The following is a 13,052-nucleotide window of genomic DNA, read 5'->3' on the forward strand; positions in this document are numbered from 1 at the left end:
GCCTGTGGCGGATAGCACAATTCTGGTTCATGAGCTGGTCTACTCGAAGAGGCGGACAATACTTGCACAATAAATTGAAACGTATAATCACCTAATTAACAAAAATAAGTTTAAACTAATTACCCTATGGTCCATATTGCGATTTACAAATTGTAGCCGTGGAGTTCGCAAGGCGGTTCCACTTGGAACGAATTCTCAGGATGGCACCAGTTTCGAGATATTTATTTCCGAACTTTGCGGAGAAATGCATTGGGCGTTCCAGTTACTTTTGTGCTTCAATGCATAAAACGACATTTTGCGAAGAAAGTAACTGTAACGGCAGTTAATCGCCACAGCAACTAAATCGTCGCTAAATCTTCCCAACGAACTCCACTAAATCGTCACAGCAATTTTCCCCCCCAAACAATCTGATGACGGTGTGGTCGGTACCTTCGTGACGTCCAGCTTCCAAAACTTGTGGATACTGAAAAGTAAAGGTCCAATGGTTTAATATTGAAATGGAACCCCTCCTTAATTGCTGGGCCGACAGCTATTTCTTGAACCTTAACCATACGTACGTTTTCTCAGACAGTTTAACTTACTTGCTTTGTTTAAAGTAACGGCGCATGTTCATAAATTTTTGTACGTGTTATTGCACTGTCTTTATGGCACCCTGAAACGGTATAACGTTGAACTATTCCCGATCAGTTTTTTATTCCAAATCCGGCCGCTATTAGCTCTCCGTGATAGGTCAGAATGGCTCGAGTCCAGCCCATATGGGCAGGCGCCACGCTCAAATGGGCAGAGCCCGAGCCATTTTGACCTATCACGGAGGGCTAATAGCGGATTTGGAATAAAAAAGAAACTGATCGGAATAGTTTAACGTTATACCGGCCTTGAACTTGTGTGCACAACTTTGTATGCGTTCGTACTATGTCGGAGCTTTCTGTGGTCTTGGTGGCACAGAAAGCCAGTGTCACCAAAAAGCGGTAAACGCTCATTAAAACTATGCCAGAAAATAAAAAAAAGGTCGTCTTGAGCGTTGATGCACTTGAGCACCTATTATCTTAGCGCTTAGAAACCCTTATACAGGTTTTCGCGCATTCTCCTGCCGTTCTATTGTGGCTTCCTGGACTAAAATAATAAAAAAAGCGAATAGATTGTGGGGGTTTAACGTGCTAAAATCACGACATGATTATGAGGCACGCCGTTGTGGGGGACCCCGGATTAATTTTGACCACCTGGGGTTCATAAAGTGCACCTAGTGCATGGTACACGGTCTTTTTTGCATTTCGCTCCTATCTGAACAGTGACCGCCGCGTCCGGGATTCGATACCGCGACCTCGGGCTTAGAAACACAATGCCAAAGTCTCTACGCATCACGGCGGGTAGGCTTCCAGAATAGTGCGCAGAATTCTTATTACCAATGCTTTTCGTGTCTTTTTTTAAATGCATTCTGTGTCTTTTCGCGCATTTTGTGATTTCAATTTGTTAGCCATGCTACGAGCAGTAGCTGGCGCCACCAAAGACGGCAACCTTGAATTTGAAGTATAGTGTCACTAAAAAGGGGCGGCGCATCTATATCCTTTAGAGATGAGAGGTGACTTTATTGCGATTAGCAATTTGGTAGGTACGTAATTGGTGATGATGTCTTTGATATTATAATTATGAAAAGCGACGCGCATCTATAGTGGCACATACGCAGGGACATATATGCCCAGTGAGACAAGCTGGCGTGAAAGAGGTTAGGCGCGGACATCCAGACGTACCGAGAACTGGGTAAATTCATAAGGAATGCTATATCGCATTAAAAAGTGTCGCCGTAAATTTGGCGAACCTGGTGGCCGCCATTACTGAAACACCTCCCCTAAATTTCGGATGGGCTTGTTTCGGTTTCTAACAGCTGTGTAATTAACATCTGAAATTTTAGATAGCGTAAAAAACACTTGGTGGTGCATTCATCCTTTAGAGATGATTGGCGGCTTTAATGCTGTTAGCAATCTATCGAATGGTTATTAATGGGTAATTGATATCTTTTATGTAATGATTATTATGAAAGGTGGCACATACCAAGTGAGACATACCCAGTCACCAATGTTTATTGAAGGGCGGCACATACCCCGCGGCAGATGTCATGTGACCGAAGTTTGAGTAAGAGAGGTTTATTGAAAAGCGCTACATATCCTCCCGAGACCCTATGGGATATAACCGATGTTCAATGAGGTTTTTATTGTCTACTGTTATGTTACGAGCTTGAAAAAAAATTTCTTTTGAAATGTAAGTGCCACAGTCAGTCTCCTTGTGCGTGAAAAAAATTATCATATCCATCATCTCCTTAAGTTTGCTATGGTAAAAACTGCATTTCATTACTTAAACGCGGATATGACGATGAAGCTACGTGTAGTACATTGCCATGTTTCTTCCGCGTTCGGTATTTTCACGCGATTTCGGGGATTTCGAAACACACCTCAAGGTGTCTTTCGGCTGTGTGGGACGACACAGAGGTCTAGATCACTTCAGTGTCAAATTTCTCGAAAGCAGATGACAAGAATATGGGTAAACCACGTTTTTGCAGTTACAGATGCACCGTACTTCATATCCAGAATGAATATTTTGCGGAATCACTTCCGAGCGAATTTCGAAACAATGTTGAACGCAATGTGCAATGTATTGTACACGGGTTCTTAGGAGGTTATATACATGAGACATAAGACATACAGCAAGCTGGGTGAAGTTCCGGAAGAATGCTATAATAGCATTAAAAAAAGGACTTTCGGTGAAGTGCCTTTATTGTACACTTGCGAATTCACCGTATGACGTTAGATAAGCAAAAACCGGTTCCAGCATAAAATACTCTTTATGCACTTTTTCTCATAATGATTCAAATCTAGAACACAACCAACAACAATAACATCAAAGAAATATGCATATAATTAGCAAATAGCCGCAGATAAAAAAGTGACCAAAAATACCCCAGACACAAAAAAACGAAAAAAAAAAAACGATGCAGATGCAGCACTTCGCGAGTGTTCCATTCACAATGCTCATCTTGCGAAAGTCTTTCTAAAAAACCGGAACACGCACGCCGTCTTACTATGTAGCTCAATGGCAACATGCGTCGTAAAAAAAAGCAAAAAAAAGAAACATTCTGTGTCAGGCGTACCTACGAGACGTTCTCGCAATGCGATCCAGTTTGCCCGTCATCAGAACACGCTGACTGAGCCAAAGTTTTTTTTTTTTTTCAATTTATCAGCGGAAACTACGGAAGTAAGCAGGCTTGAGCGTCTTTTTTGGCTGTGGCGCGAATATAAGATTGCACAAACTATGTCTACATGGCGAATAAAGAAAGGCGAGAGCACTGAAAGATACCACAAATCTGAAAAACAGGGGTCACGCACTGTCGGACGAACAGGAAAAAAAAATCAAGATGCGATTGTCGACGATTAGTTCTCGTCGGTACGTTTCTCGTCACGTGATCAGTCAGTGTGTCAAAAAAAAAGTGAAGAAGACGTGATCCAAGTCACACAAAAGAACAGGCCCGGTGCTCTGGTCGTCACGCGGTGCCCTTGATGGAGAAGTCCTCGCTGACGTCGAACATCTGCGCGATGGCGTTCTGCTCGTTCTCGGCCCGCTGTGCCAGCAGGTAGAGGCAGCAGCCGAACGACAGGATAATGACGATCAGCGCCATCATCGCCACCGAGAGCCAAAGGAAGAGGGTCAGGTTGGTCCGCACCTTTGGCAGTTTGATCTCTGCACGTTAGAACAACTACATTCTTATTTCTCATTGTTCATCACCTGGGCGAAAAAGATAACCGTCATACCGTAGCCACAGATTTGACATCAGCCCCCGTATTCGGAAATGCACCTTAACTCTTTAAAGGCTCTTAGCTTTTTCTTCTTCCCTTCTTTTGGTTCCGGCTTTATTGTTACTCATGTACTGCTGTTCCCCTGCTGCTGCCATGAAACGGGTTTTAGGACCTTTTTCAGCAGCTTTTTTTTTTCCTCAGGACCTGTCCACATTCAAGTGTATGTTGTTTGCAAGATAAAGCACTTACTTACTTACATTTACTTATTTGAAGCCCACATGTTGTTTGCAAAATAAAGCACTTACTTACCTACTTTTACTTACTTGAAGCCCACATGTGCTTGACTTGATTTAAATGACACCTGACGTGAACGTGGCCAAGATGATCGTTGCCTTTCCTTCGGCGCGTTCACGATAGGCGTCATTTAAGTGAAGTGAAGCGTGGGCTTCAAGTTAAGATGAATTTCCGAATACGGTGGTAAGGTTTGTCTTTGTCAATGCTTTTTGCTGGCAAGACTTCTTGTAGACAAGTCCCTTTCTCTCGAAACACTAACTGGAAGCTGAGGCTGCGCTTATTCGGCGGCCATTGCTGACAACTTCAAATACCAATGTCGCAGTGAAAGTCAGTCTTGTTTGCACCTAATTGCGAATGGTTTCAAACACATTTTCGTTTGGCAGTAATGTCTTGCTCTCACTGAAAGGCAGAGGAGAAACAATTGGGTAGCTTTATCCCCTTGACCAACTCCCGATTTCCCTGTTCGAATCGGCATGAAAAACATAAAGGCTGACATTTGAGAACACCTACAATGATTTGACATTTGTTGGTCAATAAAAAGGGCCGCAGACTTCTGCGACCTTGCAGAATCACAAGCCGATTTTCAGTGAAGCATTTCTTTTCCAGCAGTTCCATTAAGACTTCAGTTCCCTTCAGTGAGACTATGCGCAAACTTTAAAAGCGTTGTCGGCGTATATGATTCTTCCGGTGACCCACCAGTTCATCCGTATTGTTCCCTCTGTTTACACCAAATTCAATCTTGTACGGAGTTGTAGTTCCCGTAATACAGCTGGCTGAACTCTGCGCCGCTGGTAAAACACGCTTATAACGCTCAGAAGTGCTTGCATACGTAATTTATTGCAATAGCCGTAGATAACACGCACACTTTAGTTTTCCCTACACCTGATTCATAACCGGCTCACTATTTAGGCCAGATATGAACAAGGTGACCCATTCAGTTCACCCAAGGACACCGCTTAAACCTACGAGGCGCCCCATAATACACATGAGAATATGAATAAAGGGGTATGCAAACATTATTTGAAAAAGCTCTGAGCAACGATAGAAACGTTAAACTTTCTACACATACCACCCTTAAAATTTACACCGTTTACACCATTTACACCGACTTTAATCATGGTGTCACGTAAAGTTTGCCCACGACTCCTAGGAAACATTGTGGATTACAGCGGTCTAAGGGTTTCGAGCACTTGGTAAAGCATTTTTTTTACAATTACCGTAATTAACTGACAATCTTCAAAACTTGCTAACATATCACCCACAGGATACACTCCATCCTTCTGAAATGTCGACTCTTTGCTTTAGGTCGACTTCTTTCGGCATCAACTCGCAAACCGCAAACCCCGCAGCAGCGCCTTTGGAGAAAAAAACAGAACTTGCAAAAAATAAGTTATTCAAAACAAAACGAAAGGAAGGAAATTATTTGGTGAACGTTCCATTTAATACTACAGGCACCGTGAAATGATTACGTACTAGCTGGCAGCTGCTCATTTGAACATGAATGCATTTTGCCGCAAAATCACGGTGAGGATGCTTCTCGTAGCTATCGCTATGAACAGTAATTCCGCTAGATCAATATGCCTTCATAACTTGGCTTCTTTAGCGTATTAGAAACTCATGCCGCAAATTGCATATATACACCGGAATTAGTGAATCATTGTTATTTAGCAGACATATCACACTGCTAAGTTAGCTGAAGTTTGCCACTAATGTCACGCTGCCATTTGTCGCACGAGTAATGGGCTCTAATTCGGGTGATACAGCAGTTCTGACAGTATCGCTGTCTGCACACAGAAGATGTTCGTTAAGTATACATGTTCTTACAAAAAAAACAAAATCATCTCAAATACGTGGATGTACCACTTGACATCGGCCTAACTACATCCGAGTCGCGTGCCCGTCCTATTATTTCTTTTGTGTGACTGTCCCAGTGCTTTGTGTCTGAGCTCTTTGCATGATGCATGGTAAACAAAACGTCAGGAAACAAGTCTTTCTCAGTCCGCGTTTCTTTTTCACGTTCCTTTACTCCGCTTCGCACTCAACAGGCAAGGCTGCGCAAGTCATCTGACGAAGTATCACTCCGTACATGTGCAGTTCTTGATCTGCGATGCCTGGAATAACTACTTCATACATGACAACTAAACTCGTTGAGGTAACGAAGCATAAAATCGCATATTATTTGAGCACCTTTGTGTTTCCTGTATATGATTTACTTTGCTTCGATCGCAAGCAGTGATCGAAGCAAAGTAAACATATTCGGTGGTGAATGTATTCAGATATACGACACCTTTTTTATAGTAATTAGGTCACATCTCGATACATAACTATACGAAATTTACTGTTACACCAAATTGCGTGACCCTGTGACGCATGTTACTGAAAGGTGGGTGTTTTAACGCAACCACAAGGACGAACGAAAACCACAATACTACCTTTGCATATCAAATGAAAGTTCGCGTGAGTGGCGGACAAGAAGGAAGACACAAAACTTATCTGCGCATGGCGAAGGGACGGAAACGCCAACTCGTCGATCATTGAAGCGTGCTCACGTGATCATGACTCACATGAACTCGTGATCATTCACTCACGAAGGGTAACTCGGCATGTCGTGCAAGATAATCGACGGCTGGCTTACAAGCGCGCTACCACTCTTAATGGCCTGCCTTGTCCAGACCATCAAGTGCATTTGTTCGCTCTTTCGGTAACGTGAACGGCCACGAACTTGCTCAACTTTCGCTCTAAGATACATGGCGTATACGTATATTTTTACTTTATATGCTGGGCACTATTCTTTTTGGTCGAGAACAGCGCAGCGAGAGATGTCTCTCTAGTCTTCGTAGCATTGCCTGCTATGTGTGAACTGGTGTAAAGAACAGTTCTCCGGAAGGCGGGTGTAATTTGCTAGGTTATAATTCCAGCCCGGCGACGAGAATTGCCCGGACCAGAGTGCGAGACTGCTGTGTCATTATGTGCAGATAAGCCAGGACTCACCGACACACTCCAGGTTCTTTAGGTCCGTGCCTTTGGGACACCTGCACAGGTTGTCTTCGCAGATCTCCCTTTTGTAGCACTGGCTAGCGTCCATGCAAACACGGTCCACGGTTTGCGTATCTACGCACAGTACGCAAGAAGAAAATTCGTTGGCTATTTGATTCGTTAGCTTCGGAGGGAACAATAAATACAAATAGCAAGCTAAACAATATTCGTAGATAACACTTTCTGAAATATTATGCAGGCGCGTATAAACTACAAACGCCTGGTCGTCAAATTGAAACCAGAGCCCTGCACTGCAACGGCCCATCTCATACCTCGAGTTTCACTTTGAACGACAAACGATCACTGAATCAATCGAAGAAGAGATCCTTGCTGTGCAAATTAGTGAATACGCTGACGTTCATGTGTCTTGCAAAAAACGTGAACGTCAATCAATCTATCGATTCTGGAGATTGGCAAACTCGGACATCACCTTTCTTTTCGCAGACCCATTCGGTGCCGTAGATGCGCAGCTCGTAGCCTTTGTTGCAGAAACAGGTGGATGTCGATGGGTCGCATTCCGAGTACTCCGTCTTGCAACGACCGTACGGACAGGGACCCAGGTTGGCTGGGTCGGTGCGATGAATAATTTCTAATTAACTGTATGGTACAGAAAGGGGTGTCCTGGTGGCCAGCCCCGTCAGAGCTACAGATTGGGTGCCAAGAGAACGGGAACGTAGTCAAGGACAGCATACAATTTGCCGGAGTAATGAAATTAGGAAATTTGCGGGCGTCTGATGCATAGAGCCAGCTGGTGCAAAACAAGAGTGATCGGAGATTATTGGGCGATGCCTTCGTCCTGCAATGGAGGTCAATTAGGCTGATGACGAAGATCAAGCGTCACTATCGGATACGTAAAACAAGCGCCAATTTTTTTTATAACACCCCCTGCTGCGGTGGTCTGGTCAACATCGTCGCCCAAAAAACCAAAACTTCGTGAGAGCAGCGTAACACAACACGACATCCTGGTCAACGCGGCATGAGATGCTGACGAGATCCTCAATAAAGCTCACTTGTTGGGTTGCATGATCCTTGTAGCAGGGCCGTGCCGTTGGCGCACCGGCAGATCTTGTCCTGTGACCCTGGCCGGGCACGTGCACATTCCATGTGAAGCCAAAGGCCGCAGTCCGAGTTGTTTACGCATGCTGCAAGCGTTAGGTGGGTGTAGGGCGCAATGTATCTTGCAGGAGTCGCATTCCGAATGCGCATCCCGAAAAGACAAATCCGAATCGCCAAGCGAATTCCAGCTGAGAACGCTGATATAAAGACTCCTGGTAAGAAGACACGGTGTGTCGTATTGTTTCTTTCATGATATACGTATCGGTGCTTTTTTATATAAAATTATTTTGGGATGCCACTCTAGCGAAATCAGACGCGAACGTTACACAAGCCTTTGAGATGCAGCACTGAATTTGTTTTGAAGCGAGCGATTGTTTTCGACATCTACAATCAAACGTTCCTTGTGAGTGTGTATCAGGTATAGCTTTCCCGCCGAACACTATGGAACGTATAAGATAACGCGTATTCGATCCGTATCGCTTGTCGAATGCAAATTTACCTGTCTCTTTAACATATTGCAGACAGAACTGCAGTCCCAATTGATAGTCTCCTTGCAGGTCAGATGAATAGAAAATATACTGAGAGCGAAGAAAGTATCATTAACAAATCGCCAGCTTTAAGCAACGTTGAAAGATGGGCTAGAGGAGCGAATTTAAGGTGCAAATTACTCGGTATCAGGGTTCACGACATAGGTACGATGTAAGCAAAGCACGCTGCCTAACTTACGGACAGGGATGCAGCTTCCTTTGACACCCAGGGTTCCTGTCGGACATACGCACCTCCAGTTTTCGCATATGGCTCCACCAGCGCAAGATTTTGCTGTGCATTCTGCGAAGTATGAGTACGGGAATGGTGAGCTTCATTTTAATGTGTAGGCACGGGGCACAAGTACCTCTAATACGCTTTCGTAACGCTTGAACAACAAGTGGACTTGCATATACGTTTCCTGTAAATCCATAAAACTTGGCACTTATTCGTTAAGCTTGGGCAGAGCGTTGAGTTGGTTGCTCATCGAGACAGCGTATTAGGCAATGCGTGGGAACTTGTGTGTGACCTTAATGTCACAACTTGTTTTTGATTTAGTACACATTGAAAGATTATTCACTTTTTTCAGTCATAATACCTGAAAAGCAATAATACGTGAGCGTATTGTGGACTTCTGACGCAACGATATCGCGATGGGCTGGTCAATTAGGACGAAAACTTTTCGAACCCAAGTTCGGAGCCGTCAGATGAGAGGAAGTCGTTAGCCGCGAAATTCCCTATACTTATCCCAAATATGTCTTGCATTGCCAAGTGTAGAAGTGTTTTCGTTGAGAAACCAGTGCAGCAAATCACATTGCTTTTGGTGAAGTAATTTGTCGACTGTGCTGCATGTTGAAGAACCCGATGTGATGAAACTTGTTTCTGGAGTACCCCACTACGGCGTGCCTCATACTGGGAGCCTGATCGCTTTCGCGCAAGCAAGGCGCCAGTATTCAATTAAAATTTCAATCGACATTGCGTCAAAACTACACGAAACACTTTAAGCTTTTTCTATACATAAACAAATAATCTATGCTTGGTTTTGGAGGTTCACTTCGTGAGTCACCTGAGGCTAGCTTTCAGAAATAATAGTAGCATTCGCGTGACAACCCCCCCCCCCCCCCAAAAAAAAAAAAAAAATCGTGGTCACCAGGCCCACGATCTGGCGGGCCAATGGCAGTATGACATGCAGCATGCCTTGCTTGACCTACATTATGATATCTGTTGTGCATTTTTCTCACTTACCAACAGGGAAAGAGCATTGACCGAAGAGAAGGTAAGAGCCGCTTATGCAGGTGCATTTGTTCAAGAAACACTGGCTGGTAGCGCCCAGGTAGCCCATGCAGTCGTTCTTATTGGAGCATTCTGCGCAGCGAATCCACGAAAAACACGAGTGAAAGGTTTCCATCAGTTCCCTGTGTGGTTGGTCCAACTTAACGACGAAGCTAATTTTAGAGCAAAAAGCTTAAGCACAGTGGACACCTGCGCTGGTGAAGATGTCTGGGGAGGCTGTGATCACCTATATCTTCAAGAAAGTAAGTGCGCCAGTCTTACTTTCAAAAAGCTGTACCAATGCTGTTAATTGTATTTTTTTCACGAACAATATGCGGGTATAACCACTTCACACGTGACATTGTTACCGCACCACATCTGCTATTTCTCCGGGCTTATTCTACAGAAGTACATATTCTAATACCCGTGAAATTTCTCTCATCACCGAGCCCCGTTTACGACTGTACGCGTATTTTGTTTTGCGCTACTCTGACTTTTCTATTTGCGCTTTTTTACCAAATCTTTTCTTATTGTTGTAATGAATTATGTCCTACACACGTGATATTATACTGACTTATTTCGCAGTGCTCATAATTATAGTGGCAAATGTGATGCCTTTGTATACCTCTGTATAACCTGTGTGAGATTATGCCTTGTACTTTGTATAACTACTCCCCCCCCCCCCCTATAGTGCCCTATACCGCCGATGTGGGATACCTGTATAAATAAATAAATTAATTAATTAATTTAGACACGATAGGGTTCCGTCGCGATTACGAGTAGTTTCGGAAAATAGGGTTGTGGCGGTAAATAGAAAATAATACAATCAGTCATCGTCTCAAATGTTCTATGAGTTCTGTTTCATACAGAGCGCACGCGCATTCTGCTGTGTCGGCGAATAGTCTTTCCTCCCCTATAAAAACCTTTTTAGCAATGGGCAATGTTGACTCAAATGAAATCAACTCATGTTGCGAAAATTGGCGTCTGGTAATATTCAGCTTGGTAAAAGGTAATGGCGTTATGACAAAAAGAAAAGTACAACTTAATACCAACTGGCTAATGTTTAAAATAATCAATTAAAATCTTGTTATACAAATATATAACAATGTAGACTGTAGAGAGTTTAAAAAGCACCAATTTCAAGAGGAGAAGCTTAAGGCAGTTAGTCATAAATAGCTGCACGTTCAGATTCCTAAACAGAAAAGTGTCGTTGAAAGAGGGTCAAAAAACAAAGAAGACGTTTGATAAACTGCATTTTTTAGTGATTTGGCCCCGGCTTTCTTGAAAATTAACGTCCTGGGAATTCCCTTTTTGAATTTCAATTGTGCTAAAAAGTGCTCTGACGTTAAACGCTATCCCGCAGAGCTTCTACAGAGGAGGTGTGTGTTTCGTTTTCATTTATCATTAATTTGTAACCAAAGTTGCAGCCAGTGAATACCTTATTACCTTTCAGTAAATTTTCAGTAGATACGATTTGGTCATATATCCTCGACTTCAGAGTGAAAGAACGCTTCGTCCCAACATTTATCTTATCTCACTTATCGATTCATCGACTCACTTATCTGGCAGAGGCCTCGATGCTTTTCGAACTTGCTTCCTCTGGGGCACCTGCACCTGCCAAGAGGGGGTCTGACGCACTTGCTTTTGAACTTGCGACAATCCCAATCGGACGTGCAGGGTATGTCCGCTTTATCTGAGTAAAGACAAGGTATAGACCGGTTCGTCAGGTAGACTTTCAATAGACTTTCTTTGCACCAAAGCGCAATTGTAAAATGGTCGCCAGATAAAAAAGAAATGTATATACTCAGCAGACACACATCTTTGCCACTGCTGCACAACGTCCTATACTGGTTAATCCTACAAATTTACTTTTTTTTGGAAGCATCAAAGAATGGACTGAGTTGTCTCCATTGTTGCTTCGCTGGCGGCACATATCTGGTGCTCGTGGTTCCACAGTGGCGATAATTGTTCACTAGATGAACGAATCATTTTGCCAGAAATATTGGTGACTCGCAAGTCGTTGTGAGTGAAGAATTTGTAGCGGCTATTACCAAACCACAACATTATTTTAGAAACTCAGCGCCAGGCGACAGTTTCAAGAAATGAGTCCTGAAGATTTGTAGCAAACTGGCAACTATGTTCTACTAAATGTTATTGCAAAAAAAAAAAAGGAATTCACGGGAGGGTTACCAGTCTGTAACGCGAATGTTTAAGTGTTAGCTGTGGTTGAAGACGAAATAAGCCTCTGCAGACGTTTTCAATTTTGTCGCCTTTATTTATCTTAATGTTGCAATGACAGCGTTGTGATCGCTTACGTTGTGATCGCCACCGCCCCTACTCACCGGTGTACGGGGTCAGGATCAGGGTGCCGTTGACGGCCACGGTGCCATTGGGAAACGTGTATGTGACTTGCAGGCTGATGCCACCCGCGCCGAGATCCATTCGTGAGCTGGCCAGCGTGAAATCCGGTCTCCTGTGTGCATAAAGCGGAATTGCCGGCCGATGGCCATCCACCTATTTGTATACCTCCATCCATGTGTGCAAAGGATCACTCGATCTGCCGTACACTTCTTCAACTATAATCGGTGACAACTTAAGAATCTTTGGCAAATATATCGCTGCACAACTCGCAGAAAATACGAACGCATGCGCCATAGAATCATGCTCGCTCTCATCAGCAAATCATGGCAGCAGCAAATTTCTTGCCATATCGGAGTCCCTCATGGAACTGAAGGCCTTAGGCGTAACGCATCCGACAGTGAACAAAATAGTGACCCAGAAAACGCACGCACGCACTCACTCACTCACTCACTCACTCACTCACTCACTCACTCACTCACTCACTCACTCACTCACTCACTCACTCACTCACTCACTCACTCTCTCTCTCACTCTCTCACTCACTCACTCACTCACTCACTCACCTCACTCACTCACTCACTCACTCTCTCACTCAACTCACTCACTCACTCACTCACTCACTCACCACTCACTCACTCACTCACTCACTCACTCACTCACTCACTCACTCACGCACTCACCTCACTCACTCACTCACTATCACTCACTCACTAACTCACTCAC

General features: G+C 43.8%; 1 protein-coding gene across 1 annotated transcript; it reads right to left on the minus strand.

Annotated features, from left to right (window-relative positions):
* Nucleotides 1–3,263: 3,263 nt before the first annotated feature.
* On the minus strand, nt 3,264–12,499 carry LOC119454073 (multiple epidermal growth factor-like domains protein 6). Its single transcript, XM_037716083.2, has 8 exons — nt 12,311–12,499; nt 11,527–11,661; nt 9,942–10,061; nt 8,898–8,999; nt 8,126–8,257; nt 7,546–7,680; nt 7,071–7,190; nt 3,264–3,729 (listed from the first exon to the last, which is right to left on the minus strand). The coding sequence occupies exons 1-8, from the start codon at nt 12,408–12,410 to the stop codon at nt 3,533–3,535; spliced, it is 1,041 nt and encodes a 346-aa protein (XP_037572011.2). The 5' UTR covers nt 12,411–12,499; the 3' UTR covers nt 3,264–3,532.
* Between the last annotated feature and the right edge of the window lie 553 nt (nt 12,500–13,052).

The sequence above is a fragment of the Dermacentor silvarum genome, chromosome 5, assembly GCF_013339745.2.
Source record: "Dermacentor silvarum isolate Dsil-2018 chromosome 5, BIME_Dsil_1.4, whole genome shotgun sequence".
In the NCBI taxonomy this organism is placed as follows: Eukaryota; Metazoa; Arthropoda; class Arachnida; order Ixodida; family Ixodidae; genus Dermacentor; species Dermacentor silvarum.

Coding starts and splice junctions, on each gene's coding strand:
- LOC119454073 (XM_037716083.2), bottom strand. CDS start 12,410: ATGGATCTCGGCGCGGGTGGCATCAGCCTGCAAGTCACATACACGTTT. Junction 11,662..12,310: donor GATCCTGACCCCGTACACCG/GTGAGTAGGGGC, acceptor GTCTTTACTCAG/ATAAAGCGGACATACCCTGC. Junction 9,000..9,941: donor TCAATGCTCTTTCCCTGTTG/GTAAGTGAGAAA, acceptor CATACTTCGCAG/AATGCACAGCAAAATCTTGC.